The sequence below is a fragment of the Chanodichthys erythropterus genome, chromosome 6 (assembly GCF_024489055.1).
Source record: "Chanodichthys erythropterus isolate Z2021 chromosome 6, ASM2448905v1, whole genome shotgun sequence".
Lineage (NCBI taxonomy): Eukaryota > Metazoa > Chordata > Actinopteri > Cypriniformes > Xenocyprididae > Chanodichthys > Chanodichthys erythropterus.
The window spans coordinates 9,036,967-9,060,575 of record NC_090226.1 but is presented as its reverse complement, the minus strand read 5'-3'; the positions used below and the strand labels follow the sequence as shown (position 1 = coordinate 9,060,575).

Here is a 23,609-nt window from a genome sequence, read left to right as displayed (position 1 = left end):
GAGGCATTAAATTTGTAAAGTGATTTCTGAATAATCAAGTGAAACTGAAGACTGGAGTAATGACTGCTGAAAATTCAGGTTTGCCAACACAGAAATAAATTACATGTTATTAAACAAATAATACATTATTATTATTATTATTATTATTATTTCTTTATTTTTGTTTACAATTTTACTGTGTTCATTGTATTTTTGATCAGTAAATGCAGCCAAAATGAGCATTAGAGACTTAAAAGGCATTAAAACATTTTACTGACTCTAAATTTAATAAAATAAACCAGTTTGATACTGTTTGTCATTTTAAATGTTATCTGATCTACTTATCCATTGATGTCTAAGCATTAGGACAAGGTAGTGTTATGTGGAAAAAAACAACAACCTTGAAACAGCAAAACTCCAGACGCTAACACCTTCCTCCGTAAAACTTGTCTGTTTATATTATATTATTACTATAATAAGTATCCCAAATATTAATAAGAATAGATAATCAACATGGAAATTCTGTCATCAGTTACTCACTCTCCTGCTGTTTCAACCCTATATGCCTTTTTATCTTCTTTGACTTAGAATATAGCACAAAAAATCACATGGACTATTTGTAATGTTTTTTCAGCAGCAACATTTTCATCCCTTTGCATTTAGCGGATGAAAGAAACTAATAGTCATTTCAGGTTTTTAGGGTGAATAAATTAAGGAAAATTTTATCAATACATTTCATTGTATTAGTTGAGATAACTTCCTAATTTAATTCTTTGACTGACAAGCAATTATCAAGGCATCCTTTTCTTTGCTTCAGGAAATTATATGTTTGTGCTGTTCATTTTTCTTCAGCTTATCAGTTTTTTCTTTCCATTCTCTCCATTTTCTCACCCCTTGCGACCCATTTCTGCTTGTGAATGCAGATCCCACACCTCCTCCTCTTAGGGGTCAGCCAATCTCTCACTACTGATTTGGGCTAGCAGCTTTTGTTTTGACTTGTGTGCAGGTTTTTTTGCATCTATTATCAGGTTTTTCCTTTTCTCTCTCCGTCTCACCCTCACACTTTCTCTTGTTGCGCGAGTTGCCGAAAGTAATTCCCACATCTCTCGAATGAGGACTCGCACCCTCAACCCTCACCTGCCCCCCTCAGGAAACCAAACCAGTGCGCACACATAGTCACGCAAACACCCTTGCCCTCTTACTTTCTCTTGCTGAGCCGAGGCGTTTGTGTAGGGGACATAATTGTATTAAATGAAGGTGATAAATGGCACTGACAAACAGGTGGAAATTGGTTTTAGATACTGTATTAAAACTGACCTTCAGGTTTAAGGCTTTAGATTTGTTATTTTGTCAGACACACAATAGCGAGTGACTCTGTGAGCCAAGTGGAGAGGTTTTGAGCCTTGGCTTTGTGACATCTTTCGGAGAGCGCAGCCAATAAAATGGCTCACCAAGTGAGATCTGGCCTCACCGCTGCCATATCTCTGCACTCCGATAATTCTTCTCTTTGCAGATTCTTCTTCCTATTCATCATCACTGACAAGGGCTTCATTCCATCTCTTTTTGGAAATGCTCCTGGCACGTTTCCTGCATCCATGTTGCTTGAATCAAATCTTTTGCCTTGTAATTTGAGGTCTGCATCAACTTGCCTACCTTTTAATTGTTTCCCCCACCCTTTTAATTAAGTTTGATGTATTTGTTGGTCTGAACAGAAGCAGTAAGATGTTTGAGCTGAAATGATTAATGATTTTAATTAAACAACTGATTGACAGAGATAGGGATGCACAGAGATGAAAGAAATGAGAAAGATAAGAGGAGAGAATGTCATCCAGAACTTTGTTTGGATGACTTCATGACTCTTATGAACTGGTTCATTAATTGAACAGTTAAAGACAAGTTACAAGTTTGAATCAGAAACACTGGACTATATAATTTATATTATTAGTGTGCGGTCACAATGGATTTCATGTCATATTTAAGTTTGTTAAACTTTGAACATGCAAATTCACCACATTTACCAGTCTGAGGCTGCTTAGTTTGGAAGTGAATTCTGGGTAAGCAGTGCTTCATGCGTCACTACACTATTGATAATATACAATGGACCTTTGCCTGCAAGTGACCACACCTTTCGCAAGGAGAGAATTTCTTCCATTTGTCAGCAAAATAAAAATTATAATTGCAATATACCCAATTGAATCAAAATCCGATATAGAGCTTGTGAATCTGCATCAAATCATTCAGGTCTGAATTGATACCCAGCCCTCTTGCAGACTCCCAAGAATCCCAAGGTCATGAAAAACCTGGAAATATTGGGGAATTTGTTTCATGAAAATGAATAAAATGGCTTTTTTTGAAACTTTTATGAAATATTTTTAAAAGTCCCTATCCAGTTATCATGAATAATTAGAAATGACATGGATAAGAGAGAGTTGTCACTTTTGAACTATTTAAAGTCTTCAAAATTTGGTTCAATAAGGGTAGGAAGGTAACGGAGCGATTGACAAGAGGAAGCACCTGCATTTCTTAGCATGCTGTTGCATCACTCAGTGTTTTTATTAGATGCGATAGTTGGGAGCAGACAGGAAAATACCAGGAGAGAAGAAACATGACCCAAGACTGATTTAAACTCTGAACAGCACAAGGTGTTTTATACGTCAGGAGCAACATATTACCCTCTGAGCCACAGCTTTGACTTTTGTGTTTTTGAGTGTGAATAAATGTATGGTGCTTGTGTGTCTCATGTATGCACATGCATGCAAGTGTGTTAATCACTGTATGGTTCTCCAGGTCTTCCCGCAGGCTTTTTTACAACTTTAAAACATTTTCCGCACCCTACTACTACAAACCACAGGCACAGCTTCTTAGCCTTGGGGCAGTTATGCTGGGATGAGTGTTTGTTTGTGTATGAGGGTACATATATTAACCCCTAGTCTTCCTCTTTCAGAGTATAATTCAGAGAGGAAACAGAACAGAATACGATGCAATCCATTTCTCTTACTTACAGGTCACAAACCACATCCACCTAGGGCTAAAACATGCTGTAAATTTCACAAGAGCCATAAATAATTAGCGTTGCATTGTTTTGTAACTCCTTTTCACTAACTGTAGATAGTCATTTTATCATTTGTGTGAACTTTATTGCTCATCTGATATGTTGTGGGTGTGCTAGCACTTGATCGTCCTCATTAAACGTGGTGGAATTTTTAATCGGCATAATGCATTAAAATTATATTTTGATCGGCTGTCACACCAAGGTCAGAAAATATTTCAGAATGCTTTCGTTATTTAGATTCCTGCAATTTGGTTCCTCTCAACCCCGCTCGTGTTTTATTGACGAGAGGTTGCTGTTCAGAGACAGCCTTATTGATTGAGCCAAACTTAAATTACCGCCCCAAGTTTAACTGATTAAGGCGGCTTCATGTTTGTGTCTTCTAGCCTCAACTCACCAGGGAGATTTTATTTCCTCCCGCTCTCTCTTTGATGGAATGACCATTCATGCTGCTTAGTGCCATGCTGAATAAATTCAAGGACTAATTATAGTTTTCATTTTTCACCAATTAATTTTTCACAGCTAGTTTTGCTTGGAAATGGCTTTTAAGTTCATACTCGTCTTTTAAAACTTGATACTTTCTCAAGGTCCACGGGTTTCTTTCATGCTGTATAGTGCAGCTGATCGAACAATACAGAAACCCTCTTTACGTAGTCCGATTTTCTTTGTCACCTTTGATTTATTTATTTTTTTCCCCCCTCTGCCTTCCAAGTTTTCTTTCCAAGTGGAAGTAGTTTCTGTGATCGATTTTATATATGGTGAGGGTCTATAAAAATTCAGACCAGTGTACTCTATCCCACATTCATTTTGGTTTGTGTGCATTCGAATAGGGAGGCAGTCTGGGAATAGACTACTGAATGTGAATGCTCAAAACCAAATGTGACTTTAGGTGAGCCCAGGCTTACATTTTTGCTTCTCATTTGCGATGGTTATTCTTTCTCACTCAGCGTGCTCAGTCTGATGCAAATCTCTTCTCCGCTCGCTCACGTATGGACTTTGCTAAATTGGCTCTTCTCAAAAAAATCGCCTTCCTACGGAAAGTACAGACTTCCCAGGGTGCACCGGGGGAGGCCCTCCGAACGGCTCCAGACAGGCCTATCAATCTGAATTTCTAATCCAGCCATTTCAGCCTTGTTTAGGGGCTCATTTGCCTGCAATTCAAATGTCAGCTTATTGAGTTTCTGGTCGCAACTCACTTTCTCTCTCTTTCTCCTCTAGCCCACCGGCCCCCTGTATCCTTCCATAACTCAGAGCTAAAGCATTTAGCGGCACTCACACTCCATTGTGAAGTCTGAGAGAGAAGTTTGCTTGCTGCTTTGATGGAGAGAGCCCTGTCGTTCGCATGAGCGCATGTATGGCTGAAATCATTCATTGTTCTTTGGTATGATTGCACCGATTTTGATGTGTTTTCCTTCCATGTGAGGTGAAAAAGGAACACACACACACGTATCGTGAGGTACCCTCTGATTCCTATATATAGGAATTATATATATATATATATATAAGGGGTGGGACTCGGAGGGTACCTCACGATACGATCATGATAAATGATTCACGATAACGATAATATCGCGAGTCAGCTTTTCTGTGATAATCGATATATCGCTAGACAGTCCTATAGTGATACATCACTATATCGATCTTAATATGAAAAAAAAATGCAAGTGAAAAGATTAAGTGCAAGTTAACGGATAAATCCGATCTTCAGTTCCTGCAATTATGCATTTATGCATTTTATTGACCGCTGTCATATCTGACTCTCACATGTTTCAGTTTTAGTATTTTTGGGAGAAGTAAAATTTACATATGTAGTTTCGACAACCAGATGCATTTAGAGTGATGCATAGACAGTTTTGACTGGAATGCGTCCCAGACCATCTCCTGAAGTGGTTTGAGCGATCGGATTTAAATCCGTCTCAAATGCGTTTCGGAGGGCATTTAGACCTGGTCTTTTCATGATCGGATAGCTATCCGATCAGAGAAAATGCATGAAGTGACCAGTTGCAAACACACCCTTTGACGTTCTTCACCGAGCGCTTACACAGATATACACGGACGTTTGAAAGCAGGCGTCAATCAGCGGATCCCTAATATATGCTTTCAAACGCTCCCGTGTATATCCAAGCGCTTAACATTAGGTTAACAATAGTTAACTACATTAGTTAACGTGAACTAATAATGAACTGCACATACAGCATTTATTAATCTTTGTTAATGATAATTTCAGTATTTACTAATACAAGGAATAGTTCATCCAAAAATTAATATTATCCAATGATTTACTCACCCTCAAGCCATCCTAGGTGTATTTGACTATCTTCAAATATATGAATATGAAGTCAAAAATAATGTATCCACTCTCAGACAGTAGGTGGCACTTATGGAACAGCAGTTATGTAGTGTTTCCTTGGTTATTGCATTACACAAAGCAGCGCTGCGCTTATGAACACTACTTTATACGGTTATAAGAGGAAAGACAGTCAGTTACCTTCAGAAATACATTCATATAAACCACCCATCCCCAGTTCATTTGTATTTTCCTTCTCTTTTTACTCTGCTGGCGCATCTGTGTTCTCCTCTTTGCACCTGTCTTCAGCGCGCTCTGTCTCTGGCCTGTTTTAACGTCCTGTTTATAGACTTCGTAATATTTTAATACAAATTACGTTGCAATGCAGTTTATGTGCAAGATCGGCCAAAATAAAACTAAAAACTGATTGGATCAAAAAATGTTGTATGTGCGACCTCAGAATATATTTGGGAGTATTTGTGTGAGTACAAATACTCCCAAATAAATTTTGAGGTCGCACATACTACATTTCAGGGTTTGTATGCGACCAGAATGGTCACAATTTTGAGCCTTGTCATTTTATTCTGCAAGGATGGATTGAATTAATCAAAAGTGATTGTAAATACATTTATAATATTATGACATTTTATAAATTTTTGCATCAAATAAATACTGTTCTTTTGTACTTTCTAAAAATTAAATAACCATGACAAAAAAAAAAACAACAACAACAGCAACAGCAACAACAACAATTTTTTTGTGACCCTAAACAGAGACCCCAAACTTTTGAATGGTGGACATTTTTGCTTTGTTAAAAGAAAGAAAAAGAAAGAATGAGAAAAAGAGAAAGAAAGAATGAAAGAAAGAGAACAACAGAACAAGAGAAAGAAAGAAAGAGAAAGAAAGAAAGAAAGAGAAATAACGAAAGAAAGAGAAATAATGAAAGAAAGAGAGAAAGAGAGAGAAAGAAAAGAAAGAAAAAAAAATAAGCACCTCTTTATGGTGCATGCGCAATAATTGTTTATGGTTCATTGTAAAAACATTTTTTCTTTTCCAATAAAGATCTGTAAAGCTTCAGTATCCTGAAAAATGTATGTTTCTTTTTTTTGCTGAGTTGATATCCAGTTATGGCAAAGCAAAGTAACTGGCTAAGGCACAGAGCAGAATTTACACCAGTGGTTTACTTGAAACTCCAAGTTAGTTTTGATGCTTGTCTTTGTGCCATGTGTACAGTAAGGAATGTGCATGGATGTGTATTGATTTTCCTTCATTTATGCACCCTGCTCTCCCTGTGCAGCTGTCATCTACGTGCACAACTGCAGAGAACTGTCATGTCACTCACTTACTCTGTCTGTATATCTCGCTTTCTCTCTCTCTTTTTTTTTTTTGTTGTCTCGTTTGAAGGCTCTTCGCACAGGTTTAATCTATAGATTATCTAACGTGAATTAAGAAGATACTTGCAGAAACCCACATAACACTGTAGCCCACATCTAGTGTTGATTTTTGTGCTGGGTAAGAAATGAAGAAATTATTGTCTGTCTGCCACAAACAGCTGGCACCTGTGAATAATGGTCCATGTTTAAGATGGCAGACAGACAGTAATTTCATCTAAAAGTGTGCATTGCTTTGGAGACAAACAGGAAATTGAGCTGGGAGTTTGTAATATGGTTTTGGATATGGGTTTGGTAGTGATGTTCAGTGGGCCTGTGTACCATGAGTTATGACTTTGTTTTTTCTTTAATACTTCTGTCAGATTCCTAATGCAGCAGGAAACACAGAGACGTGCACACACTCGCATATCCTCGACAGAAGTACAGAAGCTCTCTTTGAAGCAAATATGAGCATGCTTTAGCTTGAGATCATTAGCTTGATAAGACTTTGATTTAATGCCATCTTGAGTAATTTGTTAATTTTTTTTTCAATGATTTCAGGTTATTAGCGCTAATTTTGCATTAGAATTAATTTGACTTTTTTTCCATTCCTTTAATCTCCCTCCTGGCTTCACAAACCAGTGATCTCTCTCTCTCTCTCTCTCTCTCTCTCTCTCTCTCTCTCTCTCTCTCTCTCTCTCTCTCTCTCTCTCTCACACACACTCACACACTCACTCACACACACACTCACACACACACACACACACACACACACACACACACACACACACACACACACACACACACACACACACACACACACACACACACACACACACACACACACCCCTTATCTCACACACATGTACCAAAATAGTCTGCTGGTGCCATTCTGGAGTCTCCGATATACACACTCACACTAGCTCTATTTTTGTAAGTCATTTCAGTCTGTTGTTACGGTACTGTTGAGCAAAGTGTACGGTAGATGATGTCATGTACATGCAAGAAGAAAATTCTGAACTGGAAGCAGCTCCCCCATACACAATGGAACAAATTTAGGTCATTTAGATTAATCTATTCATGTACAGTCAAAACAAGGCCACAGAGAATGAGAACAAGAGAGACCCAAATATGTAGGGAAAATAAAATGATCAGATAAAGATATAATGGTCTGTTCGCGTCTCCCTCTTCAGTGTTCCTATAAAACACCATTATACTATTTAATTTAGGGATGCATGATATTTCGGCCACCATATCGGTATCGGCCAACATGTTGATTTTTATCAGCCCGATAAGAAACTTTGACTGATATATTAAAGCCAATAAACAGATTTCCTTCAGCTGAGACACTTCAGATGCACACTGTTTGCCATGATGATTTTGAATTTCTTAAAATATGATTTGAATCACTTCAAAAAGGAAAATACGGTTAAGTGCAATGTGCAGCGCAAGTATGTCATATAAGCTACATAAAATTATAATGAAAACACTACTGTAAAAGTTTTGTAAATTCTTTGTGTGCCCGTGTTTTATTATGGTAAGAAAAGCGCTTCAGTTTATTTCACAGTAAATCATCTTTAGCTTCAGCTTATGACAGTGTCAATCATAGGTAATGTTGTGCATTGCTTTTTGAGCTGCATATTATATAATGTTATAAAAACATTTTTGTAATAAAATTGAATTCTTTGGGTTTAGTTGCCGTGCAGTGCGTTGTTACGGGAAGAGCGTATCCACAACAGGAGTTACATTCTAGCACGTAACTTAGTTCAAGTTCACTTGTGCATTTGCGCCATTCTGTGCAGATGTAAGTTGTAATTAGACGTGCTGATATTCAGTTTTCAATTTTGATATTCAGCATATTCAATTTTAATCTGGACTACAACATGCCCTAATGATTAGAAATGTTCTGATTATTTGTTATTGTTCAGTAAAACTTTGAGACACATGGCTTCATTAGTTAACATGTTAATTCATTATTACCAAACTGACAATGGAAAATACTTATAAAGCATTAATTATTCTTAGTTAATGTTATTTTGTTAGTTACTGTTTAATAACATTACTACTAAAATCAAAATAACTTATTTAATGGACCTGAGATAAAACTTAACAATGATCAGTTGTATTTCTTAACTAACATTAACAAAAAATAATACTTTCTGTAACAAATGTAGCTATTGCTCAATCGTAGTTAATGCATTAAATATTGAGACCTTATTGTAAAGTGTTACCTGTTGTTCTTTATAGCCTAATACTTTTGCGCTTTAATTAGTTTGAAAATTTTACTTTATATATTTTTTTGTGTATTGTATTGTTTAAACATTCAGGGTTCTTTTTATTACAAAAAGAGTTCTTAAACCTGTTATACTATAACAACACTTTTTTTTGCAAATTATTTCAGCACTGTGATAACGTATACCGTTATAAATGCTTCAGCAATTAATCGCAACATAAAAATTTGATACGTCACATGCCTAGTTGTAATATTAATCGACCATATGGTTTAATTAAAATCATGTCATTATTGTCTGTGCGGAGGCTCTTCCATTTTATTTATCCATGGCACATACATTTTGATTCTTTATACAGAAATAATGTTGCCAAATGACTTGTTTGCATCATGAAGTCATTTTTTTTGTAAGGCAATAGTTTAGGAGTGTAAAATTTTAGGAGCCATGCGAGTGTAAAATTTAATTTTAAAACTTACACAGGTTCAGTTTAGGCTACTGTATATGTTTGATTTATGTTTGAGTGCTTAATTTCAGGCTCTCAAAAATTATATAAAAATTTGGATTTAGATATATCGACCAACATATCGGTTATCGGCTTTCAAATATAATGAATTACTGCTTCATGAATGAATAATCAGTATTGTCCAAAAATCATGACATTACACCCCGTTTTTATAGTATCAAATAACTAACTAAAACCAAACTTATTAGAAAAACAAACATTTGAAAAACAGCGTGATAAGAACTACCTAAAATGATATGAACCATCTTCTGAAAACAAAAAACAAAAAAACAATTGAAGTCTATTTGGATGGTTTTTTTTGTTTGGTTTGCATCCTATTCGATTACATGGAGAGGACGGGGTTTATGACCTATACTGCAGCCAGCCACCAGGGGACAATAGAAATGTTTTGGATTTACTTTTCAGGACGTGTGTGGCACACTTCATTCATACATACGTGTATAAATATATTCCTACTTATCACTTCCTACTTTACTATCTAGGTTCTGGAGTCTCCTCTTTGCAGAGGAGACTCTCTCCCTTATGGAGGGTGAGGGGAAAATAGGGCGAGACGGATGTGTAAGACCTGGGGGCGCTGCAGGACTTTGGAGTTAATGTTTTATTTTCGGCTCAGTGCGGCTCCGACCCAGCGCAGCGCTAACATGGGTAATGCAGCCTTGGGGTAGAGACTCCAGAGGGAGAAGGGAAGTCAAGCTACCTTTGCCGTGAAGTTAGCCAGATAAGGCGCCTCATTTTTCTCTGTGATTTATGACTGTTTTTGTTTCCAGGGAATGGGATGATGAATTTGTTTTCCAGTGTTTTTAATGCTCAAATACGAAAGAGAGAGAGAGACAGCCTGCCCACTCCCCTTTTATGCCGCTTATGGCTCAAACAAGTGGATGATCGTACATGTGTTACTTCCGCAGCATTGCTTTTCAGCGTGACTGACCTGTATTGCCTTCACAAGCATACATTACTCTAATACTCGTTGATATTTAACACTGACTAACTTCTGATTTTCATACACTCAGCACTGTTTTTTCTAAAACATCTTTGGTCAGGAATTCTGCATATTGCTATGCTCTTAAAGGTCAGTTTGAATGCATTAACCTTGCTATGGATTTGCATCAGAATTTTTAAAAGACATGACTTGATTGACAGTCATTCGCCTCTGTAAGGAGTAGATGGTGAGTTTGTGTCTCATTCACTATTTAGCCGTAAAACAGAAAAAGATAAGGAGGGATAAATGGAGATAAGAAATGAAATGGAGATATAAAAGAGAGAGAGAGAATGTGTTTGAAGAGACTGGTTGTTCAGGGTGTGGGAGGATGCTAATGAAAGTGAAGGGTTGCTTCCGGGGGTCAAACAGACTAAGCTCTCATGTTTTCACATCAATCAAATTTTTTTCTCTTCCCTTTTCTAGGTTTCACTAAATGTAAAGATTTGCACCAGTCCTCTGTGCTTGTTCCCCCTCAAGAGGCAGACTGCTTTCTGTTCATTGATCATGCCCGTATTTATTAATAAAAATGCAACATAAACAGTATGGCAGGGTTTTTCAAACTTTATGATTCAAAGGACCCTCAAATTGATCCTCAAATTGATCCTTTGCTTAAATTTTATGGCAGCAATACATTTTCATGTGTAAAACTGTGCTAAAAATTAATAGATGGAAACTCACTGCAGAGTAAAAAAAAAAAAAAAAAAAAAAAAAAAAAAATTTTAGATTGTGACTTCAAATCTCACATTTGATTTTTTTACCTAACTTTTATTCTTTTACCTATAACCTTTTAATTTACTATTTATTAATAGTATGTATATATATACCTTAAAGTACATTTTTGTATATTTTATTGGATTTCTTTTCACTTTTCCTTTTCCCCCATAGTACCCACTTGAGGTCACTGGTTCCCAGTTAGAAAACTGCACTTAAGTATAATAAGGGTCATAGAAATGAGATTGAGATGTGGAGTTTGTTAGAAATGTGGATATTTAAAAAATCTGGTAGGGTTTATGTTTCATTTAAAGCACATAATGTGAAACTTTCTGTCTGTTTGGCCTCATCTTTTAAGGGTTAAGGACCTAACCTCCTTGAATAACTGATTGAAACTTTAGATAAAAAGCCACAGGCATAGGGGAGGTGAAGGACAGAAGTATAAAGACAGATGAGAGAAAAGAGAACACACAAAAGGGAGTTAAAGAAGAGGAAACCATCTCATGCTTATTTTCGACATGTTTTCCCCGGAACGAATGTGCCACTTTATGTGATTATGAGCAGTGGGACACAGCTCTCAATGCTGCCTCTTGATTGGAGCCTCCCGTGGCGGTAAAGTGTTCTGCCTTTTGTTTAAGACTGCCGTTCTACCGGCACTTGTGGGATTGATTAATATTGTTATTCAGTCACGAGCGTCCATCTCCAGATGTTCTGCTTTTGTAATCGAATGCTCCTTCGAAGGAGGGGGCAGGAAAGAGGGAGAATGTAGGAGAAAAGAAAAAGCGAGCTGCTGTTTGATGTCAGGCTTACTGATACAAAAAGGCCTGGTAATGATTGCCTTCACTCGGTTGATCATACCAGCTGCAACCCTTACTTCTAAGAAGAGAGAGAAAGAAATAAAAATGATTCTGTAGTCAGACGGCCAGACTTGGATGCTCATTTCATACAAGGAATTTTCAAAAGAGATTTCACTTCTGATAACTTCACATGGTGGTAGATAACTGTTGTTTTGGAGAAAGTGTTTTGCTTGATTTGCCGTCTGTGAGAATATGTGAGATTTCAACAGGGTATGTAGGAGGGTGCCGCATCTAACCTCTTCACTTTTCCGCCCGCCTCATTCTCACACACGCCGGCCTATCTCCGCCGCATCGTGTTGACAGGAACTGGCACCCTGTTGGTTTAAAGGGAGTCACCCTTGCTTTTTCAGCTGCCATTTTTTGACTGATTATTCCCGTCTTCTGCTCTGGGTGTCACCTGCTGATGATGAGAGAATATGGTTCTTCACATGTAAGTTATGCATTTCAATGAAGCTCTGGTCAGGACCCTAGGCCCGGCCTGCTCGGTATCATCCACTGCCTGCTTCCTGTAACTAAGTGTATAAATTGAATTGTGCTCTCATGTTGCAACCTTATTCTTAACCTGTCAACAGCAGGCAACACACCACCACTAAAGGTGTTGATGCATGGGGCAACTTTTTGAGCAATGTTGCTGAGCAATGTTGCTTGGGCACTTTCCCACTGAGAATGAGCAACAAATTTATATCTGGATACGTTAGATCTGTCGTGGGCAATTTTTTGAGATCCTTCAATCATAATGTTAGCAGCCGATCATGTTACTGTAATTTCAGAAAAAAATCAAACAAGATGGCGGCCTCTCAGTTGCAGTGGAGTGGAGAAAAGGAGTGTGAACTTATATCTTTTTACGCTAGTAAGTTGTCATGCGTCAACGCAAAACAGGGAATTTACCTCATATATTGCTTAAAATACCAACAACTGTCCAATGTAATGCACGTAAGCTGTAATTAAGCCATTGAATGTTTTCAGTTTAAATACTAAAAAGACAGGGTCTGTAGTAGCGTAGGCTATAGGGTGTATGGCACATGAATGTAACTTTTGATGCGATTGACGCGGGTTCAAATCCGCCTTTTGCTGAACTCGCTCTTCTCCCTTTTCCTATCTCAAATCAGATCGGAAAGGCATTTATTTTTAATAAAAATGAAGAAAATATTTGAAAAGTTGAAATAAAGTGCCTAACAAGTGTTTATAATAAAGTATTTATTGTGTTGGCAATAGATTTGCTCCTCTCTGATTAGTTGCTGTCCGTTGCCCTAATTAGTTGCCCTGTGTCTCATCAGGTTGCCCGTTGATTGCAACATTGCCCAGCAAAAAAAGTTGCCACGTGTATCATCACCTTAACACTTGTCAGTGTCAGGCCCTCCAATTAATGTCAGCATATGATGTTACTGAATAACAGGGGTGCAATGATACATTTATTTTTTAATAAGCCCTGGGTGTTTAAGTTACAGCTTTGGTGCTAAGAAAAATTGATTGTGTTAGCCTAATTGGTTGTCATTTTTTTCTTCACCTTGTTGTTCATGCTAGAAGCTGTTAATTTCTTGTCATCCTCCACCATTTTTTAGACTATGATGTTGCCTTAAATAATTAGTTTATCATTTTTTAGTTCACCCAAAAATTTAAATTCTGTCATTTATACACCCTCATCTTGTCCCAAACCCGTAAGACTTTCGTTCATCTTCGTAACACAAATGAATATATTTTTAATAAAACCTGAGATTTCTGTCCCTACATTTGACCGTCTACACAACTACAGCTTAGACACTTAAAAAAAAGTTCATAAAGATCTTAAAACTAATCCATATGAATTGAGCAGGTTAGTCCAAATTTATTGAATTTTGAAGATTTAATTTAGGCTTTTATTCACAATTACCAATGCACACATCAGTTGTGGTAAACAGAAGCTCAAGCATTGATGTGCAAGAACCAATTAGGTTCATTCTCGTGTGTTACACAGCACGTTTGAGCTTCTGAAAAAAAAACAGTGAGGTTTGTTTTTGTGCATCGAACAGGTATGGTTGACCTTCTGTCTATGTTTGCTGATCAGTGTTTATATGTGAATAAACACGTTAGGAGGGTGAGTAATTGATTACAGAAATTTAAATTTTCAGATTATTTTAATGTATATTCCAACCAGAAATGGCTTTCACAATCTATTCTACATCCATAATAGGATGTATTAAGCAGAATGTGGTAATTAATGCTTATCTACAAAATAATTCAAAAGATTTGGGTGGGTAAGATATTTTTTGGAAATAAATTAATACTATTAATCCGAAAAGACAGATTTCACTGATCAAAAGTGACAGTAAGGAAAGGCAAAGTATTGAAGGTTATTTAAAATAAATTCAGTTCTTTTGAACTTTATATTCATCAGAGTATCCTGAAAAATTCCTAGATTAATGACTGCTGAAAATTCAGCTTTGCCATCCCAAAAATGAACATTTCACAGTTTTTATTGTACTTTTAATCAAATAAATACTTCCTTGGTGCGCATAACTGACTTCTTTACAAAATCAAAAACACTAAAAAATATTAATGACGCAAAACTCTTAAACAATACTTTATACTTACCTTATATGATTTTCAGCTCTTATGTCTTTCTCGTTTTCTATCCCCTCAAGTTAGTTTTACTTTTAGTCTAAAATGTTGTCTATTTTTAGGTAAAAGTATATTTATATCAGCAGCATGGTTGTTTGAGACACTGTGCAAAGTAAACTAACATAAAATAAAATAAACAAATGAGTTCTAACATAGGCTAACTGACTCCTTGTGTTGATCCTGTTTGCATTCCATTACACTTCACTATTTCTCCATTCCTGAGAAACTACTTGATTATGCATTTTTGCCAGAAATTTGCTCTGGTTGACAATCCTCCAATCCTGATTTTTCAATTACTGGCACTTTCCCAATCTTATTCCATCCATAAAAAAAAACGGAATAACCCTACAAATGAGATGAATTCAGCATGAGTGCAACGTAGCGTCTTAATGCATTTTTCTCGCGGAAACTGACAATGTCTTTAAATTACCGCTCATTTGAGTGTTGTGACACGTTCGTGCCTCTTTATTCGGCTAAACTAACAGTTCATTTCATCCATAATAACCAGCATCATTGTCGTCATTTTGATTTAGACATGAGCTAGAATCCCATCAGCAAATGAATTTTGTTGATGGACTACTACACTCCCCTTCTCTGTTTCCTCCGCTCCAGTCCGATTTGACAAATTCAATTCAGGGTGAGCCCCCCTTTTGCTTCACCTTGAAAATTCACACAGGCATACATGCTAGGATTTGATTAGTGGATGCTTGGAGGCATGCGGCTTGTTGATTAGAATTGGACGAGGACTGCATTTTGATGGGAACAGACATTACACTGACTCTTGCTCTCTCTCTCGCCACATAAACACTCGCTCTTCCTCTGTATTGCCCTCGTACCTTCTCTGCCAACCTGCTTTGATTCTCTGCATAACTCTACTTTTTTGCCGTCTTTCACCATACTCTGTCACTCCCTCATCAGCTCCATCCTTCTTTCTCCTCCTCATCTCCTTCCTTCATGATCATTTGTTTCCTTCCCCTCTCCTCCCAGTGGGAAGCCCCATTCCTGGCCATTGGCAGGTTCTCCAATCAATAAGATCAGGGGAAAAGCTGGTGAATGAAAGAAACCAATGGCTTTTTTGTATGCAGCTACATATTACTCAGCTCTCTGCTGATTATTGTGTTACTGTGGAACATTTACCTCTGTGGTGAGATGTGATTAACCAGATCTTAGGGGGCCTGAGCCCTCAACTCCCATCGCAATCAGCTGCAATACCTAAAAGACTGGCCAAGATTTCATCTTCCTTTCACACCTCTGTACGACTACAAGTTAAATATGTTCAGAGAGCCTTATTCTGTCTACGTACACCCTAGAGACCCCATGTACTGGAAATCATTACGATCCCTTTGGTGTAGCTGAAGCAAGGGGAAGTTACTGAACAGAAAGATATAAAGGAAGGCGTGCGGGGAGTGGGAAAGAAAAAGAGAAGCATGTAGATCCATATTTAGTACATGGTGGCTTGTATCAGGTCCCTTCAACATAGCTTCTCAAGTCCCTGGGTTCCAGTACGACAGCAACCTTCCATGTTGGAGAAGTCAGAGATTTGATCCTCCTACATTTGCATATGAAGGACTGTGCTTGTAACTCAAGGGAAATGGTGACATGTATTCACAATATATGGTGATAGGTAGGTACACATGCACACAATATCATGTTTTTTGGATTTAGTGCCAACAAAGCATTTTATGTTGTGTTCAAACAATTTGTGTGCACCTGTAAAGTGTAATATATTGCAATATGTGTATGCCACATCTATTATTTTCTGAGATGTATTTTGTGATTTATTTTCTTCATTTAAATTAGTTTTTTTTCAAAAATATCGATCTTTCGATGCTGAAATAACTGACACAGTTCCAATACTCCTTGTCTGCAGTAACGATTCACCAATGCCAGATGCGCATTCTCGCTCTCTCTTCTCTCTGATGGCAAATTGACACACCTTCATCCTCACTCACTCCTCTCATTCGCGCTGGTCGAATAGTGCTTGTATTGAGCATCATTTTAGTAATTCCTGCAGGTTTCGTGTTCACATCAAAAGTGTATGCACCACTGATCTAAATAAGTGTCGCATAAAGCCCCATCTCAAACAGCTTGTGAGTAACATTAACTTCTTTTTCGTGGCTTATTACACTTAAACGGCCAAGTACATACAAACTTGTCGAAATGCCCATCTTGCAGTTTAACAAAATAAGAGGGATCATACAAAATGCATGTTACTTTTTATGTAGTACTGTCCTGAATAAGATATTTTACATAAAAGATGTTTGCATATAGTCCACAAGACAAAAAAAATAGCTGAATTTATAAAAATGACCCCACTCAAAAATATACATACCCTTGATTCTTAATACTGTGTCATTACCTGGATGATCCACGGCTGTTTTTTTGTTTTGTTTTGTGATGGTTGTTCATGAGTCCTTTGTTTGTCCTGAGCAGTTAAACTGCCCAACGTTCTTCAGAAAGTGACTATGATTTTGAGATCCGCCTTTTCACACTGAGTGACTCTAATGTATTAAAAAGGTTTAAACAATCATTGATGCTCCAGAAGAAAACTGCATTAAGAGCTGGGGGGTGAAAGCTTTTGAACAGGATGAAGATTTTTTCCATTTAGTACTGCCCTTCGGACGCAACAGAAGATGCTTGCATGTTTCCCGGAAGACAAATTATGTACAATTTACTTTAATCTTCAAATTCAAAAGGTCTACACCCCCTGGTTTCTAATGTGTGATGTTTCCTTCTGGACCATCAGTGAATGTTTGAACCTTTTGTAATACTTGCATACAAGTCCCTCAATTATCCTCAGTGTGAAAAGAGTGTCCCACTGTGGTTACAACCATTTGTGCCCATCTGTAAATTGCAGTATGATTGTGAAGTATTTTACCTTTTGATTTTTGCTATTTTGTGACAAAGGACTCATTATGGTAAACTTTCTGTCTGTGAAACTTAGGTGATATCAATCCTGCCACTGCTCAGCTAGGAGAGCACTTCCTCAGTCTCATCGGACCATCTCTGTATTGCTCTCCGTTTTACTTTAAACAGCATTATCTTTCTCTCTCTCTCCCCTCTTTTCTCTTCTATTCTCCAGTCCACCTTAGTTTCCAGTTTCCGGGTTGTGGTCAATTTCGGCTGTAATTTAGCCTTGGAAGCAAACCCACTCCTCTTGACACTGGCTTTCGGAAAATTGGCTATTGATGCTCACCGCTCTCCTACACTTACACTGAGGCAATTTCACACAGTTCTATGAGACCGTACTCAACCCAGCCTACTATGACTGACATGATCAACAGTTCATAGTATGGCAGATGAGCTTTTCTCTTGTTCTTACCTGACTGAGTTTAGTGGGCTTAACCGCCAATTTATCAGTGATTCTCTTTGGCCACTATGGACTTAAATACACAATCAATCACAACTTGAAAATTGTGTGAAATTGCAGTGTAAGTTTGTTTTTTAGCTGTTTGTGGAAAAGCGTGCGGCTTAAAATTCTTTCAATGAAGTTTACCTGTGTCTTAAAGTCCCTCTAAAGTCAATTCTGAGAATTGTTTCTAAACAACGTTATAAATGTTACAAATGTATTGCTGAAACACATTACAAAGACTGTGAATTATAAAAATGGTCTACTACATGTGACGAACAACAAATGTGTGATTTTTAACAGTATTTTTATTTATTGAAATTAATTTTAATTGCATAGCATACTATTACATTTAATTACATATTAATATTATGCATTATTATGCATTGTAAATGACTTTACTAGTAAAATTTATATAATGGATAATATATGTGTCAAATTATGTTCAGTCTTTTCTTCCTGTGGGGGAGACTACAATAATTTACTATGAATCAAATTAAATACAATTTAATGTGTAACCAAAATACCAATAATGCCCAGAAGAAGAAGAAAAAAAAAAAAACTTGGCGTGTGACTTTTAATTATAAACAAGCCCGAAATACACCGTGACTCTTATTTTGAAATGTCTACACAATTGTCGGCTGATCCTTCAGATTCTTACAGTCGTCTAAAACATATTATATAATAGCCATAAAGTAGAAATTGTCATAATTCATTATTTTGAGTTCATTAGCAATCACTTGGCATAAATTTGCACTTTTCATTGATTGAGAATCACTTTAAAGCAATCTGAAGCGTTGTTGCGCGAACCTGTAGAATGCGCAACAGCGCCGCCTTGTGACTTTGCAACATGCAGCGCTCTTTGTGAAATATCCACCGCGTCTCTGCAGCTCACATGAGAATGTCAGCAGGAGTCAAGGCTGATTTATTCTTCTGCATCGGACCTACGCCGTAGGCTCTGCGTCTGTTTTCATTTTATACTTCTGCATCGTTGTCCACGTCAACGTGCATGCAGACCACTAGTAGGCAGTGTCTGCTGTCATGTCGAGTATCAAGGCATAAGCCGAAGAAGCTGCAGCTTGTCATGTACATTGTCAGAGAAGCTTAAAAATAGAAGCAGCAGTTTTCCCTGAAACAGCATTTTTCATTCCTATTGAAGTTGAAAACGTTCGCTCTTCTCCGATTGCTCTGCGCCAGTTTTTTAACCTGAGGGAGGGGTTCTAGCAGACCAATCACAGCACTTGCGGTCCGCGTAGAATTGACACATTCTTATATTTTTGCCTAGGTGCACGTCAAGCTACGTCGTAGGCTACGCGTGCTATACACAGCCTACGCCGTACACTCGACGCAGAAGTATAAGTTAGCCTTAAAGTAAACAGTTCTGACACACACATAGCAGGTATGAAACGCTTAGGGCGAGGGAAGATTTTCCACAAGTTAATCGATCACGGATGATTTCATTATCTTGGGTGGATACAAAAGTAGTAGAGGATAAAAATAATAAAAGCATAAATGTGTTTCCAAATATACTTTTACGGCCGTTAATATACCTGGGCGGCCCGCCCAAGTAAAGTCTATGTGTGGGAAACACTGCATCTGTTACAGGCTGCCGTTATAATTGAATAAACTCTGTAACCTACTTGCTACACACAATGGGTTAATCGGTTTGTTTATGCTTATTGAATTCTCTCATTATTAATCAATGCCTCACTCGACACGCTTCCCCTCTCGTTATTGGAGAGTTAAATTTCCGTCGTGGCAATTCCCACAGACAATAGCGACTGAATCAATGGAGATGTAGAGCGCGAGATTGTGTCTGAATGGAATTAAAACAAACATCTTTGCTCTATTAGCAATGCCTTTCACTTTTTGCTCCAGGGGAAGAGCTTAATTTGTTGAAGAAGGTGGAATCTAGTGACATTGAATGGGCTCTGACAAACTCTGCTCTGATGAAGCTTATTGACCCTTATGGTTCAGTCCTGGTTTGCAATACAGTCTGGTTTATTTAGGTGACATAATGTACAGACGTTAGTTCTAGAGTCATTGGTGTAAACTGCTGGACAGGGAATTATATAATAATATATTTGTATCATTTTTATCATGTATATTATGTAATTGTGTTTGTATATTATACTTTCACTATATATAGTAAAAAATAGATTTGATATACGTTTATATAACATGTCTAATGTCTACCTAGAATGTTTTTTTGCACACTATCAGAATTATACTAACATTTTTTCCCCCCTTTCCAGCTGGGTGCAGAGTTTTGGCCATGAGGGTCTGGGCCTCCTGTTGGATACACTGGAGAAGCTGCTGCTTAAAAAACAGTAAGACATATTTCATTATCATATTTCGTAAGCAAAGGCTTCCTTCTAGGTTTCAAACTAGTTGTGTTCTTTACCCTCAGCATGTGTCCTGAGTTCTGTACAGTTTGTTAACTAAACTCTTTGACTCTTTTTGTGTTCTGGTAACCCACTGAGCTCCTCCCGCATTCATTCACTTTCTTTCTTTTTTTTTTCTTTTTTTTCCCAGCCAAGAAAAGGTGGATAAGAAGAGTCAACATAAAGTCATTCAGTGCCTCAAGGCCTTTATGAACAACAAGGTAATAACGTCACCGAGCTGCGGGTTCACTATATAACTACCTCTTACTTGAGATAGCGCTCATGTCATATTGGACAGTTATCAGTTTTCAAAGACCACATACAACCTGAAGCTGAATATTGTTGTGACTCTTCTTCTCAATGTGAGATCTACTGCTCTTTTTCTTTTCTTTTCTTTTCTTTTCTTTTCTTTTCTTTTCTTTTCTTTTCTTTTCTTTTCTTTTCTTTTCTTTGTTTTCTTTTCTTTTCTTTTCTTTTCTTTTCAATTTAACTGATTTTTTTTTCAACACTTTCACAAGTCATTTTTGCTATTTTGACAAAATCTCATTTATGTCAGCCAGATCGAAAAAAGTATTTTAGTGGCCAATCAGTAGAATTTGTAACAATGAATTTGAATTTGTAGTTTGTAAAATGCAGAATACATTACAGAAAGCCAAACTTTTAATTTTTCAAGGCATAACAATAGATGTAAGTTGCAGTGTAGCTCTAGAATAAGCCAAAGCTTTGCATGTTGCATGTGGTCAAATAAGTTTTACTACTTATATTATTTTTTCATAGTAGAGGGATATGTAATGTGTGCAATTTATTGTCATTTCACTCGCTAGTGACAAGTCTAGAATCACTAATATCATAGAATATATGGAATGAAGAAAAAAAATGATCATATTTATCTGCTGTGGATGTATTTCATAAGTTTCAGATGTACTTTTTTTGAAGTAGAAATCTCATCATTACCCTAAAGCACCAGCTTCAAACAAGACTCATTCCAGCCGCTGTTGTGTGTCAGCCGACCCCTTCATCAACTGGCGCGTTACATCTCCGCTTACTCACCGTGCGCCCGCTTCTCCCCGTTGGACACACGTACCTGCGGCAGCTTTCAAATGGTCAGGAGCGATAAGAGCAGAGCTTCAGATGAAGGGGGTTGCAGACAGCCACCACTCTGAACTCGGGAGGGGGTTATTCTGCACGGCCGAGGTGGAGAGGTCTGAGGGGGCTTTTGATGATTTGCACAGTCCTGTTAGAGAGAGGCGTTAGAAGTGGATCTCCAGTGGTGTCTCTGATGTTGTTGAGATAGCCCGGGGTCTGAGGAGATACCCCGCCTCTTGCACACATACATACATACACGCGTACAGATAGAGATCTGTGGTGTTTTGATCCGTGTTCATTCACTGGGCATGTGGCAGATGTTAGACAGACATGTTGTCAGGTGTCAACATATCCCATGGTGTTCGAGTGAAGTTGAACTGATCTTATCTGAGAAGCTGTTAGCAGTCATCTATCAGCCTCGCTAACTGGTCTGACTCTGTTTGGTTATGGTGTTCATCAATGATATTTTCTTAAAGTAACCATCACTGTTACAGTGCATCACTATCAGTCAATATTGAATCTACATTGACGATATTAGATATTTATATATCTTACTTTCCACTATTTTTATGTTTATATTAGATTTTGTTTTTATCTTTGCTAATCTAATGCTCAGTTAAAGTAAACAATTGTTTTTAGTGTTTTATTTAGGTAGCATAGCATAGAATATCAGCTGAGCTATTTTTTATCAATTAATTGTGATAATAAAATTGATTTATCAGTATTGGCCAAAATGCTAGTATTGTGAATCCAACCAAAAAGTACCCACATATTAAACTTTGTAATGTAATTTAGGTAAAAAATGCAACTATAATAATAACAATATTGTGAAATATTAGCATTATTTAAAAATGTATAATTCCTGTGATGCAAATCAGAATTTTCAGCATCATTACTCCAGTCTTCAGTGTCACGTGATCCTTTATAAATATGCTGATTTTGTCCTCAAACATGTCATGTTATCCATGATGAAAATAGTTGTGCTACTTAATATTTTTGTGGAAACTGTGAAATTTGGATTAACAAAGTTAAAAGAACATCATTTATTTATTTATTTAAAAAAAAAAAAAAAAAAAACTTTTTACAATATAAAAGACTTGTCACTTTTGACAATTTTAATGCATCCTTGCTAAATAAAATTATTGATAAATAATATAATAAATAATAGTATTAATTACTTTCAATAAATAAAAATTAAAACAGGGCACTAAAAACACTCAGAATATATTTGCAGCCTCATAGCAAAGCCTTGGCAACCACACACAGTGCCCTTTGTACATTATTGAACAAAAAAAAGGTAAAAATCTTACCATTATCTACAGTATGTATTGATTCTCCCCCACCCCAGGAGCTTCACAGGTTGTTGTTGTTTAGTTGTTTTTTGTTTTGTTTTTTTGTGCGTGTGATTGTATTCAGTTGTCTAGTCATTGACTGTAATTGACACGCCATTTGTTTAAAATGGAAACAAAGCAATTAAGTGCATCAGTGAATCTTTCAGTTGTAAATCTGTCATGGTCACCCACTGAGGAAATATAAATGGGTTGAGGCCATTGTTGTTTTCCTGAGGCCTGTTTCTGTAAGATCAAAGGGAAACAGTCACTGCATCTATTTCTGTGTAGTCATTTGGCGAATTAATTTGTTGGAGATCCCAGTTGTGTTTTCTGCAAGTTTCAAAATCCACTACGCATACCTCTCAGCCCTAAAGGTCTGGTTTAATCCCAAGCACCCGACAGGTGCCGAGAGCCTTATTTACCCAGAGGCTTGTCACCGCTCCAGACCTCTCACTTTAGCCCCGCAGCATCATGGGACGTATTCCGCCCATGTTGCCTGCCAGCCAGGTGCTCCCGTCCAGCTGTCACCAACTCCCACTGAATGAAGACAGAAAATGGCTCAAATATGTTTACATCCATTACTGTGCGTAAACACTGTGATAACGCGTTATCTCCCCTGTGCCTCTGAGGCGGGAAGGATGTTTTCATACCCAAGTTTGCATAAAAAAAAAACTGCAGAAACATCTGTTCTGAATGACAACAAGTCTGAGATATGGCAGTCTGAGCCATTAATTGGCATGAGTTATGGAGCAATTAACACAACTTGGTGAATTTGCTGTCCTAAAGCTTTTTAGTCAGAAATTAATTCACTCAGCATGATTCGTGTCTTGAAAATGGCTAAACTTGAGTCACAAGTTGTTTTGTTGTTTTCTTTT

General features: G+C 37.3%; 1 protein-coding gene across 1 annotated transcript in view; it reads left to right on the top strand.

Annotated features, from left to right (window-relative positions):
• diaph3 (diaphanous-related formin 3) overlaps nucleotides 1-23,609 on the top strand; it is a 332,513-nt gene that overhangs the window by 104,741 nt on the left and 204,163 nt on the right. Inside the window, exons 6-7 of the mRNA XM_067387955.1 lie at nucleotides 20,189-20,263; nucleotides 20,469-20,538. Coding sequence (XP_067244056.1) covers nucleotides 20,189-20,263; nucleotides 20,469-20,538 — 145 coding nt within the window. The remainder of the gene's footprint in view (nucleotides 1-20,188; nucleotides 20,264-20,468; nucleotides 20,539-23,609) is intronic.